The sequence below is a fragment of the Poecilia reticulata genome, linkage group LG12 (assembly GCF_000633615.1).
Source record: "Poecilia reticulata strain Guanapo linkage group LG12, Guppy_female_1.0+MT, whole genome shotgun sequence".
NCBI classification, from domain to species: domain Eukaryota; kingdom Metazoa; phylum Chordata; class Actinopteri; order Cyprinodontiformes; family Poeciliidae; genus Poecilia; species Poecilia reticulata.
The window spans coordinates 5619631-5644875 of record NC_024342.1 but is presented as its reverse complement, the minus strand read 5'-3'; the positions used below and the strand labels follow the sequence as shown (position 1 = coordinate 5644875).

At 37.7% G+C, this 25245-nt stretch overlaps 1 protein-coding gene across 1 annotated transcript in view; it reads left to right on the top strand.

Moving 5' to 3' along the window:
• LOC103473501 (netrin receptor UNC5D-like) overlaps positions 1-25245 on the top strand; it is a 231486-nt gene that overhangs the window by 185097 nt on the left and 21144 nt on the right. Inside the window, exons 9-13 of the mRNA XM_017307716.1 lie at positions 2743-2928; positions 6895-7044; positions 13988-14206; positions 16079-16163; positions 24707-24906. Of these exons, the coding sequence (XP_017163205.1) occupies positions 2743-2928; positions 6895-7044; positions 13988-14206; positions 16079-16163; positions 24707-24906 (840 nt within the window). The remainder of the gene's footprint in view (positions 1-2742; positions 2929-6894; positions 7045-13987; positions 14207-16078; positions 16164-24706; positions 24907-25245) is intronic.

The following is a 25245-nucleotide window of genomic DNA, read 5'->3' as shown; positions in this document are numbered from 1 at the left end:
CAAATGCAAGACATTTTTTTTCTTTACAATTTTGCTGAGCTATAATCATCCATAAATGTATTCAACAGACTCAACATTGGATCCCTGCCATACTGCTTCTTTATCATACTGGGATTACTATGAGCAGCAGTTTTAGTTGGCTAGAAAATTACTGTCATCATGACTTTTTTTTGGACCATATGTAATCATTAATAAGACTTAATCCAATTGTACCCATTGTCATCAGTCTTTGCTCTTAATCCTAAATGTCGATGGGGTGCGATGTCCCAGTTGTTTCTCAGTAGTAGGCGGAGGACGAAGGGTTCATGGATTACTTGAGGGGTTTTTTCTGCGACACTCGAAAAATGAAGAGGTAGAAGCTGAGCTTGTACATCCATTCACAGATACACTTAGTCTTTTATTATTTCCTCATATAAGATACTAAATGAAGCAATAAGCCCTGCACTCTCTAATCTTGATATTTTCAATATGTAATCATCATCAATCACTGTCATTATTAGGCAGAAACAAAGTAAAAGTTGTTTCTGCTTGTGCATTATGATAGATTTTAACATTAATAGCTTTTAAAAAAAAAAAAAATTCTAAGATGCACAAAAAACTGACAGTGGATAGTAGTACAATATCTCCATTTAAAACATGTTAAAACACTTGATCATATTTTTCATTTTTACATTATTGTTGTAATGTTTCTTCTCAATGTTATTAAAAAGAAATAACACCTGCTGGAATTTGCTGCAGTATTGGTGACATGTATTATATCAATAATACATGTCATAATACATGTCGAATTTTGCTGGAATTTTGCAGCAAATTCCAGCAAAATCAATACTGGAATTTGCTGCAGTATTGATGACATGTATTATACATGCAGACATATTAAGTCACATATATTTTTTCCACAAGGAATCAATAACAGCTGATTGAGCTTTCTTCTAGCAGAGGAGCATCCCATGTCCCAGTGGAATCTTTTATCACTGTCTGAATTTAGCCCCTATACTGTTCTATACTATGGGTTGAGGTTTAGACATTTGAACTGTTTCGCTGCATAATTCCAAAAAGTGTCTTTTCTTCTTCCTTGAAAAGTATGATACTGTCCATATTTGAAAGTTAAAAAAGACGAATACAACAAATATTATATGAACTGACAAGTTCTGTTAAATGAGAAATTTTAAAAATCGTGATCATGTGAGTTTTTCTGTGTTTTGTGCTTCAGTAAGCATCATGGAGCCAACATTAAGACATTAATTGTCACATTAAGAAGGAAAGTACACAAACAATGTCATACTTTACTGTGATCATTTATTATGTTAGATTAAATAAAGATACCTTGTTATTATGGGAACTTCCAACGAGGGCAAATTATGATTTACTGATGAAACATATAAAATAGATGACTGTTTTTCGGTTCATCCAGTAATATGTTGATGCAAAGAAAAGGATACTAGGATGTTTCAGCTATAAATTAATACAAAAGGAAAAAAAAAAATACATCAGTGACGTATGAAGATTCACCTGAATGTGGAACCGGGTGCATTTCAAGTGTTTAAGTAGATGTTTTTTCTTAATAATAGTGCCTCAGCCTGATTGTTAAAACATAGCATATACCCCACACCTTTTATAATGTGAAAAATACAGACCAAAAACTAAAATATATCCCTACATTAGTTCAACAAATAAATCCTTTTAATACATGTGAATCTGGAAAATAACTCCCAGTGGAATCTCCCCATTTTAAATTGAGACAATTCATTGATGATCTGATCTTTTTGACATTTATTTGCCTCGTAGGATGGATAACTAAGCAGGCTGCTGTTAAAAGCAGCATTTAAAGCATCTCGTATCAATACGTAGCTCCCCTCTAATAAATCTCTTAATTTTGACTTTATCCGGTTTGGCATGCCAGGTCACACCTGTCGGTGGATATCCACTGCAAAGTCACTGGTTTATGCTTAATTGCTGTTTAGGGAAATGAGGAATTTGCTGCAGTGTCATTTTGATCCATACGGAGCCAGAAGCTCGTGTTCTCCTTACTTGTCCTTTAACAACAATCAGTATTTCCATTTGTCACCAACGGTAAGAAAAATGCATTCAGGCTTCCGTAACTTTCCTGAGCCCTCAATTAACCTGCCACTATAGCTGCTAATACCGCTTTGCATATTTTGTCAATTTTCTTCCCTTTGAGCTTCAGGCTACTTAGAGGATTTCTCAGCATGTCCTGTTTTTAGCACAGATCTCATTATCTTTCAAGAACAAGCTAGCAGCTTCTGTTTTCTCTCGCTCTTTCTCTTTGTGGAGTTGGACGCCGCAATACTGGCGGGAGCAGATAGAGCGTAATCGTCTCCGATGAGCTAATTTAATGAATTGGTTTTGTCACATTATCCCAGTGGAAAGCAGAGAGCCTCCAACACCAGAGCCAAGCGGTGTTTGAAATGACAGTCAGGTGTTGGGTTGATTATAATCGCCTTCCTTCCGAGGTTCCTCATTAGTAGTCTTAACTCTGCAGAAAGGAACAATAAAATTGTGTATCAGGAGGCAGGCAATGGATAGAAACCAAAAGGCTCTCATGTAGTTTGGAACAGGGGTAGATTTGCCTCCCGCCGACTTCCACAACTTTAATATTCTTTAACAACACGGATTCTTGGGCTTCTAAGGGAAGAAGCTGCTTCTTGTGTCCTAATTAGACACAATAACATTTCCCGGACTGTGACAAAAAGCCTAACTTTTCCCTTCTAACCTTCGAAGGAGTGGAAAGAACCAGTGATGTGGCCCTGTACTCAGGCTTGGCTGCAGGAGTGGTGACCGTGGTGCTGCTGATCGTCGCCGTCACTCTGTATCGGCGGAGCCAAAGTGAGTACGGGGTCGATGTCATCGACTCCTCTGCCCTCACTGGGGGCTTCCAGTCTTTCAGCTTCAAGACGTCTCGTCAAGGTAAGCCAGTGACCGAGTCTCACAGGGATAAGTCAGCTCAAACTAAACCTTCACCTGCAAGACTTCAGATTTTTTTCCAGCTTTGTTTTAGATTTTATCTGCTAATTCCAACTTGCTTTCCAAGAACTAGACACGCACACTTCTGAGTGTGAACCAGTTTACATGATGTATGCCAAAATAACACTTTAAAACCTCTTAGATTTTTTTTATAGCCACTTAAAATAAGTAGAGATATGTATCAAACCCCAAGTTTTGAATGATGTCCTGGTAGTTTTAGAAATGCTCCATCTGACTAAGGATGATCAGCCACTTAAAATTACTTCAATGGCGCATCGATGACTCACTGAGATTGAACAACATATGAAGCACTGCAGTCTTCACCAACAAGGACATTAGTTAGGGTTATTGTTAATGATTCAATTGGACAAAAATGGCAACTATGGGAGACCAAAACAGCTGCCGACCAAACAGGACAAAAATATCCATCTCATATTTTCCCAAAAATGATTTTTATGATCATTTTTGGGCTTAAGGTCTGATTTTTTTAAATAAGACCTTTGCAGAAATATTCAGCGAACTGACGAGACAAAAGTCTTAGTAACAGGATGCATATGTTTCAAAAACTAACAGAGTTTCAGATAAAAAACATCATGGGTACTACGCTGGTCAACTGGTTCTGGTCTAGTTAACCACAACCTGGACAACTTGCAGTAATTGATGAAACCATAAATTTATTTCTTATGAGAAAATCCTGTAGTTGAACATCTGGACGTCATTTTTTTAAGCTCAAACCTTCCTAGGTAATGCAGCAGGATGAAGATCAGAAGCATAATAAATGGGTAAAAAAAAACTGTCTAGAGGGGCCTAGTCAAAGTACACTCTAAGATTTTATGATAAAGGCTCAGGCAAGACTTTGAACAGCTGTCAGTATGGCTGATTCTGCCTAACTCCTCCATAGATATGTACAAAATTCATTGCCAGTGATCACAAATGGCTGATGTCACCATTTGCCACCAAGGGTGACACACTAGTTGTCATATTTAGGGGTGATTACTTTTTACACACGGCCAGGTTGGTTTGGGTCACTTCATTAGAAAAAATGCTCTATTTACACAGATAATCATGAAATCTTTAATGACAATACAAATAATTTCCACAGCTCTGGGCTCCAGCACATAAGGTTTAACTGTCCTGTGAGACTTGAAACCAAATGCAGTTTTTTCCTACCTGTTACCTAACTTTTCAGAAATCAGGAGAGTAAAAAAGGAATATAGGTGGAATAAAAGCTGTGAATTGTTGGTATCGTCAAAATTATATGTTTTGTGACTTTGCCGTGTGATGCATAAAAATAAAATCCATGCAGCCGTCTAGCATGCTAGCTGGTTTTATGGTTTGAATGAGCCACAAACAAAAAAAAAAAACTCCAATCAAATCTGTTTTGTTCCTTATAAATACAGTGAGAGCATATTACATTCTGAATGTCATTCTTTGGCTGCATAGACATTGTAAAAAATGTCATTTCCCTTCAAATAGCAGAAGAACACAAAAGTTGATAGAGAAAAGACAGAAAAATGTCACTCTTACAGATTGGCTTTGTAAGAAACAAACACAAAACACAAACCATCACCAGCTCTTTATTTTCCCAAAGATTAACAGTGGAGCAGAGATTACTTTTGCAAATGATGAAGGATTTTGTCATTTTCTTGTTGGTATTTATTTTAATTCAAAAACCATAAAAAGTGCTGAAATATTGATGCTAATGTTTCTGAATGAAAGCACCCTCCACACAGTCCATACAGTGTATGCATTCATGTAATGTCATGAATTATGCATTCATTTCTTTGTGTTATGACATAACTAATGGGCATCAATTATTAAAATGCTTTAGGAGCCGGGATGAGAATGACGGTTTTTAATTTTTTAGTTTGTTTACTGCAAGGCTTTTGGAGATTCTAAATGTCTGAGTTGGAGTTAAAGTGACCAATATAATGTGGCTTAATCCATAAAACATGCAGGGTGTTTTGAATCTTATTTTAAACAATGCCGCGGCCAGACTCATAAAACTTTGTTGAAAACAAACGGTAAAACATATAAAGAATCTGTGTAATTTCACTCTTATCTATTATTACTTAGATATTTGTCCTCCTACCGCGGAGTGCGTTAATCAACATGGTAGATAAAAGGCTTATGTTTAGAGTACGGAGCTTTTTTTTAACTTATGGTCCTACGTTCAACAATACCTCCATTTATTTCAATTCAATTCATTGTAGCGGAATTAAAAATGCAATTTATTAGTGTTTCCAATTTCTTTTTTTTGTGTGTGTGAAGTTCAGGGATGAAAAATTCATGCAGCAAATGCAAAAAACATTAAAGTGTTCTAGCTTTGTCTGTGTGTTTTTTGTTTTTTTTTCCAGACAAGCATTATGGTTGGCCACAGCAGGAGCCCTCAGACAGGCATAACAAAGTTCATTTTAATAACACCACAGGTGGCAGGGAAGGCTTTAATCTTGGTCTCTGCTCCTTGTGCTAGAACCTTCATAATATCCTGCATGTGCTCCCCTCCTGATATGCCACTCAGTTATATGCTGCTACAAGTAAAATCTCAGCAATCAGTTAGAGTTTTTCTTTTCTTTTTTTCTTTCCAGAGTCGGTCGAACATCTTACACCGAAATTTTTTTTCTTACTTCAGCCCCATTTCCTCTGTTGTCATTTTGTGTGAAATAAAATATTATTTTATCAAATCTGTCAAATATAAAAGAAGAATCCAATTCCTTTTTAGCAAACAATCCTGTCTTCTATGCACTATTTGAACAGACTTTTCTGTGAAAGTATTAAGTCACAACATTGTTTGTGAAGGTGTTTATACTCACTAAACATTTTCACTTTACAGCTAATTTTATATTTTATGCTCACTTAATGCCCTTTCTCTGAAATGATATTTTCTTCCACAGAATCTCATTTACACTCACAACACTTTGACATGATTCTGCCACTATAGAAGATCACAGGTTAGATGCTGCAACAGCATCTCTTAAGCTAATTGCCTTAACTTGTGTAAGTTAAGACTTGTAATATTCATGGGAGTTAAGGACCACAGTCGTCTGTGACTAGCTAAAAAAACACTTGAGACTCCCTCTAAAAATGGTTTTGGGAATGCAGCCGATGAACGGTGATCAACTCTTGGACTGGCTGCTTTGCCAATGCTAGCCAGTAGCTTTGTCAAGTAGCATTGCACCTCCCACGTTGCATTTTTTCCACAGAAAATTTGACATGTGCTCTATGAGAAACATCTGTGACTAGACGAAATGTCCGAGAAAGTTTGGAGCTACGTTCTACCGGTCCATTGACCATCTATGTGTATCACTTATGGTTTTATTGTCACTGATGAAAGCATTTAAACAGCTCTGTGTGACGGTCACAGGGTTTCTCTGCCACTGTGCCAGAGTTCCTCTGTTCAGAAATGATGAATCCCGCTGAACAACAGACATTTCAAATATAAATGCCCTCCTCATCTTTTATTTGAAGCGGATATAAAGAAAACATGCACTTCCCTTTCATTTCACAATCCTGTGCTTCCTTGTGTTGCTGTTGTTGGTGGCTGGAGCAAGTCAGTGCATCTTTCAGTGGAGGTGTCCTCTCCTTTATGCCCTTTATGGCGTTATTACCATTTAAATGCAAATATGTAAGATTTTGTAGCTGTTTTGAAAGTTGATTATCAGATAACACAATCTGCTGCTCCTGTTTGTCATTGCTAAGCAAGACATTATTTCTTTAAATGCATGACATTCTTGATTCCATGGTGAAGAAATGATAGTCATTTCCACACAATGAGAAAAAAAAACATTTTATTGATATGCACTCAGGGTAATAACAACCCTCTTGTCTAAATTGTCATTGTGTTGAAATGTCTTTAAAAGAAATCTAGCTGCTGTCAATAATTCACTCTTTTTTGTGTGTGTTTTTCAGCAAACCCCCTGCTCATGAACTCATCCATGCAGCCGGATCTCACAGTGTCCCGCACATATACCAGCCCCATATGTTTCCAGGACTCCATTGACAAGGAGTTAATGGCCGATCACTCACTCCTTGACCCGCTGCCTGATCTGAAGGCGAAAGGTTAGAAAACTCAACCACTGGTAGGAGATTTATTCTCCTTTCTTTGAATAAATGTTATTTTATCTCTAAAGAAACTTTTCATCCATAACAACCTGATTTTCCAGTCCGTGTTCCCCGATGTGTTAGTGCTAACATTAGTCCCTCCAGGAAGTTGCGACGTTGCAATCACCACTATTAATGCAAATTCAGTCATCATTCAGACCTGTAATCATCGCAGCTTTTCCTTAAATCTGACCAATCCCCTTAACATTTTCTATATTTCGCTCTTTTCTGACCAATCAAATGCAACTTGGGTGAATTTTAACCATTTCCCTTTTTCGCAAAATTCTGAAAAGAAACATTAAGTTGAGTTGAGATTGAATAGGGAAATTATTGAAATCTTTGAAAGATAATGGCGTGCTCCTCTCAGGTAATGCAGGTGAAAAAAAAGTATACTTTAGTATATTTCAAACACACTTAAATTTGTGAAAGTACACTTTAAGTATACAAAGTATTAAGTGTACTACCTATAAGTATATCTGAAGTATACTAAAAATACACTCGTACCAATTTCGAAATTAGAACTTTAAACACACTTAAAGATAATTGTACCAAAATATACTTTTAATATATCAAAGTATACTTTAAGTGAACAAAATATATATTTGCCCAAGTCTAAATATACACTTGCTCAAGTATATTTAAAATATATTTTGTGTATATTTTAAAATATATGCTAAAAATAGATTTTTTTTTAATTCACTTAACACTACTTTAGATTATTATTTTCAGTATGTTTGAAATTACAGCTCAGTGTAAATTTTAGCCTAATAAAGTCTGCCTTAATTTTCTTTATTTAACCAGGTGAACCCCGTTGAGATCCAGATCTCATTTTCAAGAGGGAGCTGGGTAGAAGTCTGCAACCCCCAGCAACCTGATTACAAAATAAAACTAATTAATACTTATGCAGAAGTATGTATTTTAGTGTGTTTAATGTAATATGTAGGCATACTTTTTAAGTACCTAAAAAGTATGAATTTTTAAGTGCATTAATAATCTTTTACTATTTATTAAAATTGCATACAATAAAAAATTATAATAATGATGTTATTTTTAAGTAAGTACCCAATCCATTTTCAGATGTGTGATGTAAGACCTTATAATCAGCGGCATTAGCTCCAGTTCACACTCCAGACCAGATGGTGGTCTGGAGTACGCAAACAAATAATTGATGCCAATCTAACCTGTAATGCACTGTACCGCTGAAGAGCAAATCACATTTTTCAACTTGATCTGAACTTAAGAGCCTTACAGAAATAATTGCATGCAGTACCTAAAAACTGAAGCAATGTTGCAAAAGATTCCACATAAAACCCTACAGAAAATGGCCACACCAATTTACCACTGCTAAAGGAGTTTATACAAGTTGTTAGTTTTTCACACATAGTATAGCATTTTTTTGTTTTGTTTCACAGACATTGAGTGGAGTCAGCTGTGTGATTTGGTATGCTCAAGGTTACATCTAAGCCATTTTAAAATCTTGTAAAGAACAGTAGCTGTGGCGCTGAAACAGTTTGATTCCTTTTCTTAGATATTTAGAACTTCAAGAAATTAGCTTGAACTTGTTAAAATGGGTGCAACATACCTCCTTTATGTTCAGTTAAGCTAATCTATTTAAAGGATGGAAGGAAAAATAAGTATTGCACACTTTCATTTATTTAAAAAACGCCACAAAGAGAAGAAAAAACTTGAACGCAGGGAAGATAACAAGCGTTGTTCAAATTTGCCATTTTTACTCGCATAATATTGCCTTAAAAGTAGAGAGGGCCTTGACAATACTTACTAATTTTGGTAAATTCAAGCTGGTGACGTCCTAGTCCAAGTTAGACGACAACACAATGGGACAACAACCGATGGAAATGAAATGTGTGTCACAAAAGGAGCCCTGAGGGACGAAGACTGCTAAGTGTTGCTAGCTGGTGGTAAGTTTGCTTATTAATTATCTTCATTTAATTATAAACAGTGCAGTAAAGATATATAACTTACGTTGGTTTCATAAATAATTATTGTATCAATTTTATTGTGACTTGTATGATTATTACTATAGCAATCATTCAGCTTCATGTTATAACTGCATGGAGGTGGTTTGTTGCGACTTATACTTTAATTCATAAACTAACCTGGTTTTAATTAAGCTCCATAAGACAAAGAGACTTTGATATTGTGAGGTTGTTGTCGTTCTAACTCCTTCATCAATGATTTTATCTTCAACATATGTTTGTAGTCTAAGCAAATGAAGATGAAAGAGGAAGCCAGAGAAATCAGGTGTTAGGAAACTAAAGACTTTTCTGTCTCAGAAGAAGCTCCGACTCCACCAGATCACCAACCAGCTCTGAAGATGAACCTTCACATCGTCTTCATGATGTAAGTTTGTTTTTTCAATGAGGAGCTAGCTACATTTTCAACAACAAAAACTGGTGTGTTACCAACACCAAGTGCTTAATAAACATGATTTGATTTAAAGGTAACTGGAAATAATTTTTCTCTTCTTGTTAATCTAACATTTATCTTTCATTTTTTAATTTGTTGTTGACTTTCAGGGCCCTGTGATGGACTGGTGACCTGTCCAGGGTGAACCCTGCCTCTCATCTGATGGCTGCTGGAGATGGGCACCACMAGCCCCCCTCAMCACCCTGCAAKGATCAGTGTGTTCAGATCATGGATGGAAAGATTTTAAGGTAGTTTGTCTCCTTAAGTCCACACTTAAAACAGCTTCATAGTTGATGCCAACATCAACTGATTCTATGACGTTGCTGACAATTTTTTTCTACTTCTAACATCAACAGGCGAAGACGACACCCAGAAATGATTTTCCACCTCAGGCATCTGGTCCCAATCATTATCAGTTCTTATGATGTCACATACATGGCGAGTACAAAACGTCTTAAAATTTTATTATTTTTTATTTGCCATTTTTCTGTTCTCTTTAAATACAAATACTTTCTCTGTTTAATTGCTGTATTGTTCTTTTTTGTAGGTTCCTGTAAGGTGCAGTGAACGAGAATGTTCTGTCGTTGATCCTCACTGTCATGTTTTATTGTCACACTTAAATTTTTATTCATGTGTTCACTTTTGATGTGTAAACTGATCATTTATGTGAAGTTCATAAAGTTGAGTAAAATTGGACAATTTTAAAATGTTGGTAATCAAACAAAATATTTGAATTACCGTGGGCATCTTGTGTAATTAATCTTTCCATTTAATGTTAGCCTAAAACAATGTAAGTAGTGTAGTTATGCATGCAATGTACAAAGTATGAATAAAGACTTATGAGTAATTAAAATTGTACTTTATTAGCAATAGCAGTAAATCAAGAATAAAAATTAAGTGTAATTTATATAATTACTTATGTATTAGTAGTATATTTAAAATATATATTTTTAATACTGTATATTTTTAATATAATTCTATGACAGAATTAGTACACTCAATATAAAAATGAAGCTGTTGAATATTACATTTAAAAGTATACTTTAAGTATACTAAGTACAACTTGAAGTTGTTCCAAAAAAGTATGGTGAAGTATACTAAGTATACTAAAAGTTGTGATTTTATACAACTTAAATACTACTAAAGTATATTAAGTACAAAATTAGTTGTTCCAAACTAGTACAGTTTAAGTACATCAGTCAAAGTATGCTAAAGTATACTTTTTTTTTTACTTGGGCGACTCTAAACGCGAAGCAGTCTGAGCACAGACTGTTCTCATTTGCGGTTACCTGTTGGTGGAACGAGCTGCCAAATTCTATCAACAAAGAGCTGTCTCTCTCTCCACCTTCAAGAAACATTTGCAGACTGATTCTTAAAAAAACACACACACCTCCTTTTCTTACACCTTTAACAGCAACACTTCTACCTCACACAGACTTTTTTTTCTTCCATCCTTTAAATAGATGAGCTTAACTGAACATAAAGGAGGTATGTTTCACCCTTTTTAACAAGTTCAAGCTAATTTCTTGAAGTTCTAAATATCTAAGAAAAGGAATCACACTGTTTCAGCGCCACAGCTACTGTTCTTTACAAGGTTTTAAAATGGCTTAGATGTAACCTTGAGCATACCAAATCACACAGCTGATTCCACTCAATGTCTGTGAAACAAAACAAAAAAATGCTATACTATGTGTGAAAAACTAACAACTTGTATAAACTCCTTTAATGGCAGTAATTTGGTGTGGCCATTTTCTGTAGGGTTTTATGTGGAATCTTTTGCAACATTGCTTCAGTTTTTAGGTACTGCATGCAATTATTTCTGTAAGGTTCTTAAGTTCGGATCAAGTTGAGATCTAGTACTTTGACTAGGCCGTTGGAACACACTGATTCCACTTTTTTTTTTTTTTGTGGCAGAATTGCTTCTGTGTAGGAGATTGTGCCCCTAATGATGAACCAGCTGCTGACATTTAGAATAACTTAGTCAACAGAGGAGTTTATGACAGACTCAAAGTGCCCATGTTAATAGTTAGTTTGTGTTGAAAAATGTGATTTGCTCTTCAGCAGTACAGTGCATTACAGGTTAGATTGAAGTCAATTATTTGTTTGCGTACCGAAGATCTGAACCGCAATATTACAGATGAGCCATACTTTGTAAAGCTGTTTTCATCCATTAGCAATAAGATTTTAAAAGCTAAGTCTATGGAGTCTGAGAAGAACCTGGTTGGTTTTCTAAACATTTCACAGTCTGACCTTAGGAATGTATTTTATTGATGCTTCTCTAACTGTTCCTAATGTTCCTCGCCGCAGAATGACTGGCTTTTAATTGTTTGAAAACAATCTTGTGGCGCTTTGTGGCGCAGCTCAGAGACTGCGTCTGTTAACAGCTATGCTCTCTACTCTGTTTTTCATCCTACAGGCTCATAACTTATCTGTTTAGCCGTGTTTCTCTCCTGGATGAAACCAGTAAAAGAGAAACTGCAACAGCCGAGGCACATAATGACCGAACAAGAAAACACGCGGTACCTGGCCCAGGAGCTCACACATCAAAACCGCTGCCCAGAAAACTGATATTAAAATACGTGACCTGTAATTTATTTCTCAAATACTTGCAATTTCATGACCCGCAGCAGCTCAGCCACAAGCATTTGGAAGCACTTGGCTGGGCCAGATTGAGAAACTTCGACTCTGCAGATAGAAATGCTTGATTGGTCACAAGTTGTGTACCACAAAAAAATACAAATAAAAATAACCCCAGTCACATATCAGCTTCATAAACCTTGGGTTTCACTGTCGGGCAAGTTCTCTTCTGACACAAGGGCTGACAATAGGGCCTTTTGTTTACATGGATAATTTATCTGCTCTCAGTCAAATTTAAATAGTAACTAGTTACATTTACATGAGTAAACATTTGGGGAAAAAGTAAATCTAAGAGTAATTTTATTACACCTTTTACTTAAGAAGCATTATTATGGAGGAATGCTGCTCCTACTTAAGTAATAAAAAAAAAAAGTTTTAATTTTAGTCCTGAAAATACCAGTTTGAGCATTATGCTGGATTTTTGTACAATGGCTGCCAGGTGCAAACAAGCAGCAAACAGCAGAATGTACTGCAAAAAATACATTTTGTAATTCGAAAAAAATAGAAGCGAAAACCTACAATCAACAAGACAAATGCAGACTGAAGAAAGACAAAATGCTGCAATCACAGATAAAATCACAGGAAATGGAAGCAAAAGGGAAAAATACCCACATATGGGAAATACAAAAAGTAAGAGATGCTGCAAATAAAGCTTCACAAAACAGAAGTACTCTATGCCACTAGGGAGAGTCTGGAGTAGATAATTTTATTTATGTATTTATTTTATTGCTCTATAATATTAAAAAAGACTATGTCATTAAAAACACAAGTCTAACACACCTTTTCATCCTTTCTCCAACTTTCTTCTGAACATTGAGGAAATCAATCTTGAGGGCGTAGTGATTGACTCCCCCTGCTGGTCTGGAGCTCTTCCATTCAATGGACCGAGTTTTAAATATATTTATCCATATTTAGATGCTTAAAAAAATAATTTAAGCTTCCAAATAAAGATCCGTTGACATTATTAAATAAACAGAATTGATATCGACCTCACCGGTAACGTCAACAATGTCAAAAGGAAAATACAGAGCTAAGAACAAAACAGATGTGGATGTCTGATGAGTTGACAGAGATTTTCCATCTTGCAAAGTTGCTCAGAGCAACATCCTATATCAGAAAACCACAACATGGCCGATCTTGAACAATTGCCCTGTTTTTCCGTGGATTTGTGCCACCAGCAACAACAGCAGCTGAGAAACCGAAGCAGCTGTCACACTCTTTTATATCTCCAACCTTATGTTGACACAAATAACATAGATGTGTTGCGTGTCTGTAAATGTTAAGAAATGAATTTCACTTTGCGAAACATCAAGTCCTGTCACATCCGTGGAGTGTGTCTGTGACATGCTTTTTACTTAGGGCCTGGTTAGTTTGGAAAGCTTTTCTTACACAGAGAATACAATACAAATTTAAAAAGCGCATTTGTTTGACAACCTGAAACATATTAGTGTGACACAAGACAGAAAAACAGCCACTGCTAAATGCTGAAACTTAGGATGTAAAAATCACCTTTTGCATAGAATCTGCAGTGAAAAGACTCTACTTCACTGGTTCTTTGGATGCAAAGTGATGCTCTTCCCTCAGGCTCGTTGTTTCAGCTGGAGGCAAAATCCTTGGCAGAGACAGGCTTGCTGCTCTTTCAGTTGCTCTTTCAGGATTAGCTTTAGTGAGCAGTCAGAGGGCGAATCACTTTACTACGAGCGTGTCATAAATGTAAACAAAGCTGCTTGCTGAGCGCCGCTCGCCTTTTGTTTGGGTTGAACAGATGTACTGACGAGACGTCAGAGTTCATAAGTTTACAGAATGCAAAATTTCAAAGCGTTCATTGTTTCCGCAGGAGCGACAGAAAGGGCAGAGTACCACGTCATGTCCCACCCTCAGACATTTCCACGGGGCTTGGCTCCAGACTACAGAGGGGTTGCAGTAGGGACAACGCTGGGCAGGAGAGGCAAAAACCTTTTCACTCCGCGGGTCTTTCAGACGCTCAGCAGGCCTCTGCACAAAGCAACGGCGGTGTTTGGCCATGCTGGAGGCAGGCTGGTGGTGCCCAACACAGGTGAGCCAACTGTGAGGCAATTGGATCTGATGCGACCCTCCTGGGAGTGTGAACTCGGGTTTCTGTAATGTGAAGGTGAATGTGGTAGAAGATTAAACTTTTGGTTTTGGTCATTTACAAAACCACTGTCATTTTTCAATTTGCAAATTGAGGTTGGTTTTTATGTTAAAATCTAACACAAAACAGTGGATGACTGTAATATGGAAGGAAAATTATGTGTGTTTTTTTTGTTGTTGTTGTTCATGCATGAATTATGATCCTTTGTGTCAGGATTTTTTTTCCAGTTTTTTTATTTTTTATTTTCTTAACATAAAAAGAAGGTAGGTTTTGAGTAATTTTTTTAAAATGTTTTGTTTTTAATTTTTTTAGGTGATCAATTGTAATTTTCTCCTAATACAAAGTTATTATTTGAAAAATACATCAGTAGTATTGTTCTTTAGGGGTTATCTGATGTCACAATATTTTTTTACCTGTAAGAGTCGTCTACAGTAGAAGGAGGAAGTGGGTCAGACGGCGTGCTTTTTTGTCTGTCAGCCATATTGGATTTAACTAAAATAATCTCTTGCATTTGCAGCTGATGCCCAGTGGTTGATGGTGTATTTTATGATGCATTAGTGTCCACTTAAGTGGTCTGTGTGCATTTATAACATAAAAATCCACAAGAAGCACAAGAAAATGGCTTTTAGACAGCTGTCCCCTGTAGTGACCACTATGCATGAAAGGGTTAATGTGAAAATCTAAAAAGTGTGATGTTTATATTCAGCTCATATGAATCAATAGATGTTAAGTGGACCAATTTGCTGTCTAAAAACACAAGATGTGGAATTTTTTATTGGAAAGCTGGAATCAAGTTCAATAACTTTCTATAGGCATTTCCTGAAATTCTTCTAAAAATGTAAGTCTGTGATATGAATTGTCCATTCTGATGCATCAATATGCTACAGCTGAATGTCTAGCATTCGTTTCCTGTTTAAAAACGACCATCCACCCCATTCTCAAGTCTTTCTAAAAGGGTTTCCTCCAGTATTTACTCTATATTAAGCTCTATCCATATGAACGCTGACCAACTTTCATGTCCCAGCTGATAAAAAGCATCAGCTCAACAGGTATGGTGTGTACTGGTCTATTCAATAAATTAGAATATTATTTAAAAGTCCATTTATCACAAGAAACAAGCCATTTGAAATTAGGATATTATAGCAAATCAATTAAAAAAACTATCTTTAAAAAACAAAAAATGTGGGCCTAACAACAAAGCATGTTTAGTTCCTGCTTAAAGGTTTTTAGTTTTAAAATGTACTTTTAATCTGACAAATGAGTCTTATTGGGACAAATATTCTAATGACCACTTTTCCATCCACTCTTTTGTTCTCTTACATAAAATCAAATAAAATACATTAAGGTATTTTTTCTAACTACAGCAGCCGTATGCTGTATATAGAACATCTTTAGCTATTTATATATATGAATTACTGCCCCTAATTCAGTATTTGAAAGCATATAATTAACACTACGAAGAAATGTGTGAACTTGTACATAGTCGTGGCAAACATTCATCATTCTGTTCCTCCAGGAGCTTCATCCAGACTGGTAGCAATTGGTTTACGATACCAAACAACGCTGCCGACGCTTTTGCGAGGACACGTTTAAGAAAGATGCAGCGTGTAAGTGTGTCTGCTTGCAACAGAGGCAGTCTTGGCAGCGCTGGGTTTCACAAGGCCTCTGAGACTCTCCTGTCACCTCGTTCTGGGGCCGTCACCCCGCTGGCTGTCACCCTCGGTAAAGAGGCCTGACAGCTGAGCAGGTGTGTGCCACGTGTGTGCGTGGCCGGCTGCCTGCTGATCAGCTCTCGCATGCCTTTTTTCTCCACAGGTATCAGTCTGCTGGTGCCTCACGGGGGGATCGCGGAAGACACTACCTGGGAAATGTACATGAGCATCAACCAGGAGGACAGCAGGTGAGGGACTCTCACAGAGGCGGCACCGTCTGCCTCTCAGGCTGCTCTCTTTTAATCTCTCAGCCCTTCCCCGTGCATATCTCATCCATCTTGCTGTGACGCCGTCTCCTTGTCTCATCGCCAAACAAAAACCTGGAACATACAAAGGCGACGACACACTGGCTCTCTTAAGAAGCACACAAAGTGACACACAATGTACATATTCTGGCTTACAGATGCACATGTCCCCGCTCGGCTTGCCGTCTTTTGTCATCTTGCCGACTCCACAGGGGGAGGATGTGATGTGTCATAAATACATTGGAAGCCGTAGACGTATTGCATTACTGCCCTAAGCAACTCTCTCAGTGGAGGAAAACACACTTCATGGCTACGATAGTCTGTTTTCTATTTGCAGACATAGCTGTGACAGTATCTCTTTCCATCTCGACTGGTAAGAGATGCGAGCGCTGCGAACTCCGCAGTGTGAAGGCGATAACTGGTGTTTGGTCAGATGGATGGAGATTGGGTATGATGTGCTGCAGAATGCAGATGCAGTAGGAGAATGTAAGATTTTCACCAAGTTGCGACTCAGGGAGAAAACGTCCCGATAAGTAAGACCTGGTGGAGAAAGATCACAAACACAGACGTCCACCATGTTTGGTACACCTGTTTAATTACTTGTTAACACAAATAAAAGATCAAGAAGGGAGTAGCTACCCAATGTGTTAATGTATTGAGGTGTGGTGAAGACAACGTGCTAGAGTTTAAACAACACATCTTATTTACAGTGGACCCCCTGATATTAGCTGACAGGTAATAGCTACAAAGATCTACAAATACTTGATACTACCTTTAATACCACCTAAAACTGCTTTTAGTAACAGCTCACACACCAAATATACCTTATATGTATTAATATTTACAGTATTTTAATACTGTCTCTATTTATAGAGATAGTATTAATAAGCTAAAATCCACTATCTTCCTTATTTCTGCTTTTTCTGGGGCACAGTCTATCAGTGCCCATAACAAAATAAATGCAGCTCCTGGATTGGCTGCCAGCCAGTAGCATCTGTAGTGGCATTGTGGTTAGGTGTTTCAGCGTCCCAAATTTAATTTTCTTTCAAAACTTTTAAGAGAAATCCACAAATACTGAACCCCAAATTGGCGTGGATCAACTGTAAGTGATTACAAATGTGGTATGGCCGTGTCCTAAGATTTGCAGAGTGTGGTCTTAAAATATTCAGTAAGTGCCAGCTGTGTGGACGAAATGCCTTGTTGATTTCAGAGGTCAGAGAGAAGTAGGAAGCTAGATTTCAGCCGATGAAGTCAACAGTAGTTTAAGTAAGCGCTTGTCACGCAGAATACCGACTCTGAACGCGCAACTTCTCAAACATTCAAGGACACTGACTGAAGAAGAGGAAGAGCTACAATCTACACCTATTTGACAAATTTGGACAATGTCAGATTGGATTAAACATCTTAAGAGTCTTGATTTCAGCTGAGATATTTAGACAGTACAATCAGAATTTGGTATAAATGAAACTTTTACTGTGACCATGAGGCATCACTTGGTGTTTATTAGTCCCCAAAAATCCATTGAAGCACAGCCAAGTTTGCTCAAAAAGCTCTATGGATATGAGCATTTTTGCAAAGGCGCTGTGTCTGACACGTCTGATTGCTTGGCAACAGACCCTCAGAAGACATCTTACAAGCAGAAGTCAGCCTTATGACATGTTTCTGATTTAAAGCAGCCACTATCAAGATGTCAGCATGTCTGCGTGAACCGTTTCTCACAAGATGTTATCACACGGACATGAGTAGCTGCTTGTACTTCTGAATGTGATTTAATTTCCAAAGCAAACCCAAATAGCAGTGGGCAGAGAAGTGACATTTGGCTCCATCTGAAATTCAGCCGTCATCTCGCTGCAGTTCCACACACCCATTAGGTGCCTGGGGTCACGGGGGAAAGGAAACACATCCAAGGTCGAATAGATGCCGTGGCTCGGAGCACAGTTAGCGGGCTCGTTGCACACTTCTGTGCCTTAAGTCGCTCCCGTTCAGCCAAACTGTTGCCCTCCAAGCTGCTGCTTTGCTCTGATAAGCCTGATGCTGTTTACTTCTCTGGCTGTCATTTAAGTAGCTGCAGGATCCGTGCACTGCTGAGCTGTCAGTCACAGCCTATCTTCTGACAGCCGCACAGTCCAGGGGAGAAATTGGATCCTTTCTTCCCATTCAAACCTCGGTCATCTACATAAGACGTTGTTTTTCTTCTCAAAGAATAGGAATCGATCAGCTCCGGCTCAGTTTCAGGTGCTCAAAGGAGCTTCCCCATGTCCTCCAGGCATCAAGAAGCTTTTTTTTTTTCCCCTTCTGTGTGTGAACTTTCTGAGCTCAGCAGGGGACACAAGGTTGCTGAAGGACGAAATCATGGCGTGTGGCAAAACGCGCCTAATATGATACGGCTCACAAAAGTGGATAAGTCGAGGGGGGGCTTTCTTGGTTGTGCACATAGAGAGAGTCTGTAGTGTCGAAACTTGGAATAAACCTGTCTCCGATTGGTTCCATTGGCTGGAGGTTGTTTTTAGCGAGTTTTACAAAGTTTCTTTGCTAAAACTTTCCTTTTACAACTGAACCCTAAAGTATACCTTCAGATTTTCTTGTAGGCTTCCCAGTGCAACATAATGGCCACCTCCAACACACATAAAGAGAAGAACTAAAGAGAGTTGTATTTTTTTTCTCGAATCACATGAATGAAAGTGTCGTGAATATTTAATAAGTCCCTAAGCACTGCATTTGTTTCCTCTATACTCACAGAGAAATATCTATCTGATTAGTGTCTCGTGCCCCCCCTCTCTCCATCCCCCACGTTCTTCAGTTTATCAGCAAATTTGTCTCTTTGGGACTGTGGAGCTTTTGGCTGAAAATCTCCCTTTCCTTCTGCTAATGAGGGCAACTCCAATTGTGTAGCGGTAGCGAGTGATCGAAACACAGCAAAGCTGTAAAAATAATCAATTAAAAGTGATTAAAAAACTTAGCAGAGCTGAGGTTAGGCACAGGGGCATGATGGTGATTCTCTCCGGGGTTGTCACTACATCTTTTACTGCGTGCATTATCATAAGAGCCTTTGCTCATTTAAAAATATTGATTTCTCCAGATTGAATTCCCTTTTTTCACCTTGAGATGTTCCCAGACTGGGAGACCAGGCCACACGTTCTGAAAATGCAGAGTGCTTTACAAAGGGTTTCAAAGTGAGAAGCATTTATTGAAAATCTCCTCATCGTGGTATAAAAATAGTTAAAGCAGAAGTTAAATCTTATCCCTGCTGTTAACCAGACTAGATTAAATGAGCATATCTTAATCTGGCCACTACAGTACTTTACCTTTAAGTAAAAAATATCGACTAAATTATGCCTTTAGTCATTACAGCTATAGTTTGTATGTCATTTTCTGGGATTTTGAGTAAACGACCAACCAAAAACTAATGCATAATTGTGGATGAAAGGAAAAGACTTTGACATTCTTACAAAGGAATATTCTTTGAACTAAACTATTCCATTGTAGCTTGGGTAATGGAAACGCAGAAAAGCCACAGTCGACTGTCGCTATTGGTTTTCATGACCAAGTCACAAAATAGGAGACTTTTGTATGAAATAGTTGCATTAAAGAGGGCAGAATACAATCACATGCAGCCCCGTCTGCATGGGGGGCTATGAGGGGTGTTGCCCGCCCACAGACTCACCGTACCTGCTGATGTAGCTGTTAATTTTACTTATTTAGTTATTTTACCTCGGAATGGTCAACTTTCTATTATTGATATCTCAATTTGATATACAGAAAGGGCTCCCTTCTACAGCTGTGCCCTCCGTCCTCCACGTATTTTCAGCCGTACATTTGCTTGAGTAAATTTTTTTGGCGGTTAAAAAAAGTTTTACTGCACTGTACTTTTTGACTTTTGCTAATAGTAATGAACTGCTGCTGCTCTTGCTTGAGTAAATCGATTGTGCATTTAAAGAAATAGACTTCAGAGATTTGAAACATTAGATTATTAGATTTATGCAACATTTACTAATGTTTATGCAAATCTGAGCATAATTACTCTGCATTTTCTATAAGTCACTGTTTACATCATAAGTTTATTGTATTAATAAGCCAAATGGGTATTTTATTTGAAAATTAACTAATTTTTTTTATGTATTTATGTCAAATTAAATGTTCGTTTACCATTACCCCCCAACATAAGCCATTGCCCCTCCAGCAGCATTCCTCTGGAGCTGGGTCTGTACACGTCGCCATTTTCAAATGTTTATTCATAAAGAGAACAAGTTATAATTTGCCCTCCATTTTACAATACTATGTCATTTTCTGTTGGTCTGTCATAAACTCCATATGAAAAAACATATTACTGCATTTCGTGGTCACTCCACTACAAAGTGTAATAAGTGTAGCTGGTATGAAAACTTTTTGTGAGACATTTCATATTAAGGCACTATTAAAAGAGAAAATATTGCTGTAAAATAATTAGTGTTTATATGAAACGGTCCAAAGCTTTTCATGGTTCGAATGGAAGCTGCACTCGATCTGTAACAGGTTTTTTTATTAACTTGTTGTTTCCTGCATAAAACACAGCGGTATCATACAGCAGACTCGTGTTCGGCATTAACATTTGACAAGTTAGTAATAAAATAAAGTGCTGTCAGCAGTTTTCACAGGGACTATTTGTTTGATAGAAAGGGCTGTCACACCACAGCTGTTCACATCCTGTTCTGTGGATTAAATCCAGACTCACAGAGGCAGGAGAAGGATTTTAGTTTTTTTTTTTTCTTTCTTTCTTTTTTTTCTTTTCCCATTTGCCTCCATTGACAACTTGCCTGGTCCAATACAGACTGTGAGAAGTGTTCGCTTTAATTAAGGTCCCAATTTATAAGCCCATAAGCGTTGTAGCTTTATTTCAGAACATGATAGATAACGTGTAAGGCATTGTCAGCAACACGTCTGACAAACTGCATCCTGCGAGGTTTTGTTTTATGCAGAAACGCAGCATGATGTTCATCTGCACACATGAGACTATACTTAATCAGCAACTGAAATTGTAACCAACAATGACTGCAGTGATAGCTCTTTGTTCCCATAACCACAATCAGGGATGCTAAAGAATCATCTTTAATTTTTGTTCACAGACAGTCTGGCTAATTACCATAGTCTCAGCAGCAGGTAACCTTGGTTTCCTCTGAGCTGGGGGCTGATTAGCACAGAAGTGCAGCTGTACGGACAAGGTGCCGCCTGACTGAAAGTGTGAAATTACATTTGGACTGCAATTCTTTTCATTTTTTACTGATGATTGGTAACAGCATAATGAAAAACAAAGCTTCTCACAGCGCTCTGAGTCAGAAGAATAACGGTGGTTAAAAAGTCTGAACGCAAACGTTATCTGGTCTACGGGTAACATCTGCTGGAAAACTGCACAGCTGCCAGCAGAACTGTATCATTTTGATTCAGATATTCAGAAATATAATAAATTAGTGTCAAGACTTGCTCACAAAAATCCTCCATCTGTTAAAAGTTGAATAGTTTTCATAACTCCTTCAGTTGGCATGTTTTAAAGAAGAGCACCCAGACATGGAATGGTGAAAGTTGCTGAAGGTGAATGCAAATGAGAAGAGATTTAGTCTTGTATTAAGTCACTTGAATTTGAAAATGACAACAAGCATTGTCCATACGAGGGAATATGCATTGATTCTTTTGTAACGTTCATTTAATTTTCAGTTATTGGTGATATACAGCTCTGGAAAAAATGAAGACACCACTACACTGACCCGCATTGTAAACCTCCTGGTTATTCCATCACATCAAATATTGATTTTTGAACTCTTCCTGAGTTAAAACATTAGTATTGTTGTTTATAAATGAATATGAACTTGTTTCCTTTGCATTATTTGAGGTTTGAAAGCACTGCATCTTTTTTATTATTTTTGTTATTTTCATTTATAGAGATTCATATTTCTAAACATTATAATTTATCCGTGCATGTTTAAGGTTTTCTTCTTGTTTCCTATGTTTTGTCGTCTTGTGCTGGGTATGTAAACAACCATTTTAAGTGAATGTAAAGATAAAAATATGGAGTTTTTTGTGAAATTCATACACTTTCTATTAGTGGCCCCAGTCATTAATAACTGTTGGTCAAATTAATCAAAATGGTCAGGCTGTTGTGTGCTGCAGCCACTTCAAGCATTAGGTATCCTATGATGATTTAATCTTAATAGTTCAGACAGAGCTTCTGCATAATGTAGTATGAGATTAAGTAATGTTTTAAATAAGATGTCTTGGACAAAAAAATAACTTGGGTCACTATTTTAGGAAGGTGACTTTATGTCCAGAAACTCCTTGGCAGGCCGACTGAGCTGTTGATCAGAATTGTGTTTGGTTCAATATTGGTTGTATAAAAGGGCAAGGCAGGAGTGTTGTCGATATTACTTAAGGCTGCACGTCTTCCTACAACTTAAAATGCAAGACAAATGGAGAACGGAGTGGTAGTGGTTTCAGAATAATTACTGAACACCAATATTAGTTTAAATGTGCATTAGGTGATAGATAAAACGCATAAAATCACAACCTATAAGCGTGATACTTTCCTTTAGTCCCCGCTGGTGTATGATTTGACACACAGTCCACATTTGCGATGCATCTCTGCGCTCACGTTAGGGTCCGTTCATGCCACAGTTATATTAATGATGCCCAGAAACACCCATGCTGCTGCAACGACAACAGCACCAGCGTTGTGCTCTGCGTACGTGAGGTATCCAGCCAGGCCAGCTGCATGACTGATGGTGGTCCCATCGATTGCTCTCAGTCTTTAGGGCTTCCAGCCAAGTTTGGGCCCCTGGCCAAGAGAAGCTTGGCCCGGCTAATCTGTCACCAGGCTGGCCGGAGCAGCCTTCATAAGCTCCATCGACCCACAAAGCTTACACACTCCGGTCTAAAGCCTGTCCTACCCACCCTCACTGTCCATTAGTCTTGGTGCTTTAATCTTCCTCTATCTGTGTGTCTGCGCGTCAGCTAGTCAGGGATTGATTCATTATGGTTGTCCAGGGATTTGAGTTTACGGAGTTCATGTGTAAGTTTTACACTCCCAGTCCTAATTACACAGAGACCAGTAGGTAAAGATGTACAGTGCCTTGTGAAAGCATTCAGCTACGCTGTTTCACATTTTATTATGTTGCAACCTTAAACACTTTTATGTATTTTATTGGGACATTACGTTGGGGGACGTTAGAGGCCAAAGGAAGGAAACTGATACCCAGTTTACAAAACTGCGTACAATGTCAATAGTTAACACTTTGTTGGTAGAGAAAGCATGTCTCTACTGCCTCTGGACACCTAGAGACTGAAGTTTTTTCTTCAGCCACTTGTAGTGAGAGTGGGTGGAGGGCATCTGTGAACATCAATTTTCAAGTCTTGCCTCGGATTCTCCATTGAATTCAGGTTTTGACTCTGACTTGGTCACTATAGCCCATCAACATTTATGTTGTAGCTCCAACTGTATGTTTTATTGTCACTGTCGTCCTGTTTCAAGTCGTTTGAAACTGAAATACAGTAGGTTTGTTTTTGTATTCAACTCCTTCTATCTTCCCATCAACTCTGACCAGCTTAATTGTCCTTGTTGAGTAAAATCACCCTGAATCCCCTAAATATGACAAGAGACAGGAAAAATGCTACATTTGGCCACATAAAGAAATAGTTTATGACGCCTTCATTTCGAATAATATCTGAAACTGAATAAAACCTATTTTAGCTCAAAATAAATTTGTAATAATTTACATATCTTTAATAATTAAAGCCTGTAGGATGTGTCTCCTAGGAACAGCAACCGTGCACACACATGCTGGAGCTGCAGCGGCGCCTCTGCGCTATTCAACCCAACATCGGTGAATGATCAACAATCTTTGACACCCATGATCTTTTTGATCTTAAAACATTAAAGCTGAAAAGATACTTTTACTTTACTGGCTACACATTTCCTTAAAAGGCTTTATTCTTTCTTGTCATCTGTGAAGAAACCGAAAGGGGAATGTCATGCTTCCTTTAATTTAACTTTTCCAATAAGGTTGACGGATTTTTATCAGTGTACTTAAAGGCAAACTGTTCAAAACGTGATATTTGGCATAGGTGGCTGCATGTTACAGAACTTATGGTGTGTAATTTCAATGTAACAGAAAATATAAACTACAGAGGAGGATAAAAAAAATCTCCCAATTAAAGACAATGGACAAAGATATTCATGCTTTCCTCACCTCTTATTTGGATTATTGCAAACCTTTGAAGGCTGTTCTTTACATTGTAAGACTTTGTAAAATATTAAGCTGTGGCCTTATTTACTTATACCTAGGTTTCCATTTTTGTTAGAAATAGTCCCATATCGTTTTCTTTTTTAGTTAAGATGTTTCCAGATCTTCTCTTAGGCACTTCTTGTTTAAAATATGTTGTTTACCACACACAGTGACTGAATTAATCCAGCACATTTGTTGAGAAAATGCATAAAACTGTGGTATTTTACATGTGTGCAGCACTGTGCCGGAGGATGGGATAGAGATCTTTTTGAGTCCTGCCGTCACGTACGGCCCGCCAGGCCTTGACCTGTCCTGTCCAGTAGCCATGACTATAGCACACTGTGCAGAAGTCGCTGCTGACAACTGGACCATCAGGTTAAAGAGACAAATCCAGGACAAGTGGGAGGTGAGTGAACTCGTTTTATCTTCAATTCAAAGTAAGCAGATTGAGTTTTTTCCCCCCATAACTTCAACACTGAATGCCAAAGTATGTGCACGAAACTTTTAAAAGGGGAATATTATGTATTTTCCAGGCACATTATGCCATTTTCTTACACACTCAAGTAACTGTTGCCTTCAGTTGTGATAAAAAAATTAGGTAGATATAAAGCATGACATAAAATAAATTTGGTGTCACATTTTGATTCCTTGAAATTAGCTTCTGTCACTTTAAGAAACTTCTCCTCTTTCCAAAACTCCGCCTTCCACCCGTCATCACAACAATGCTCCTCATTATGCCGTTTACAATGGTTCTTAGAAGTGTTGAACTGAAAAAT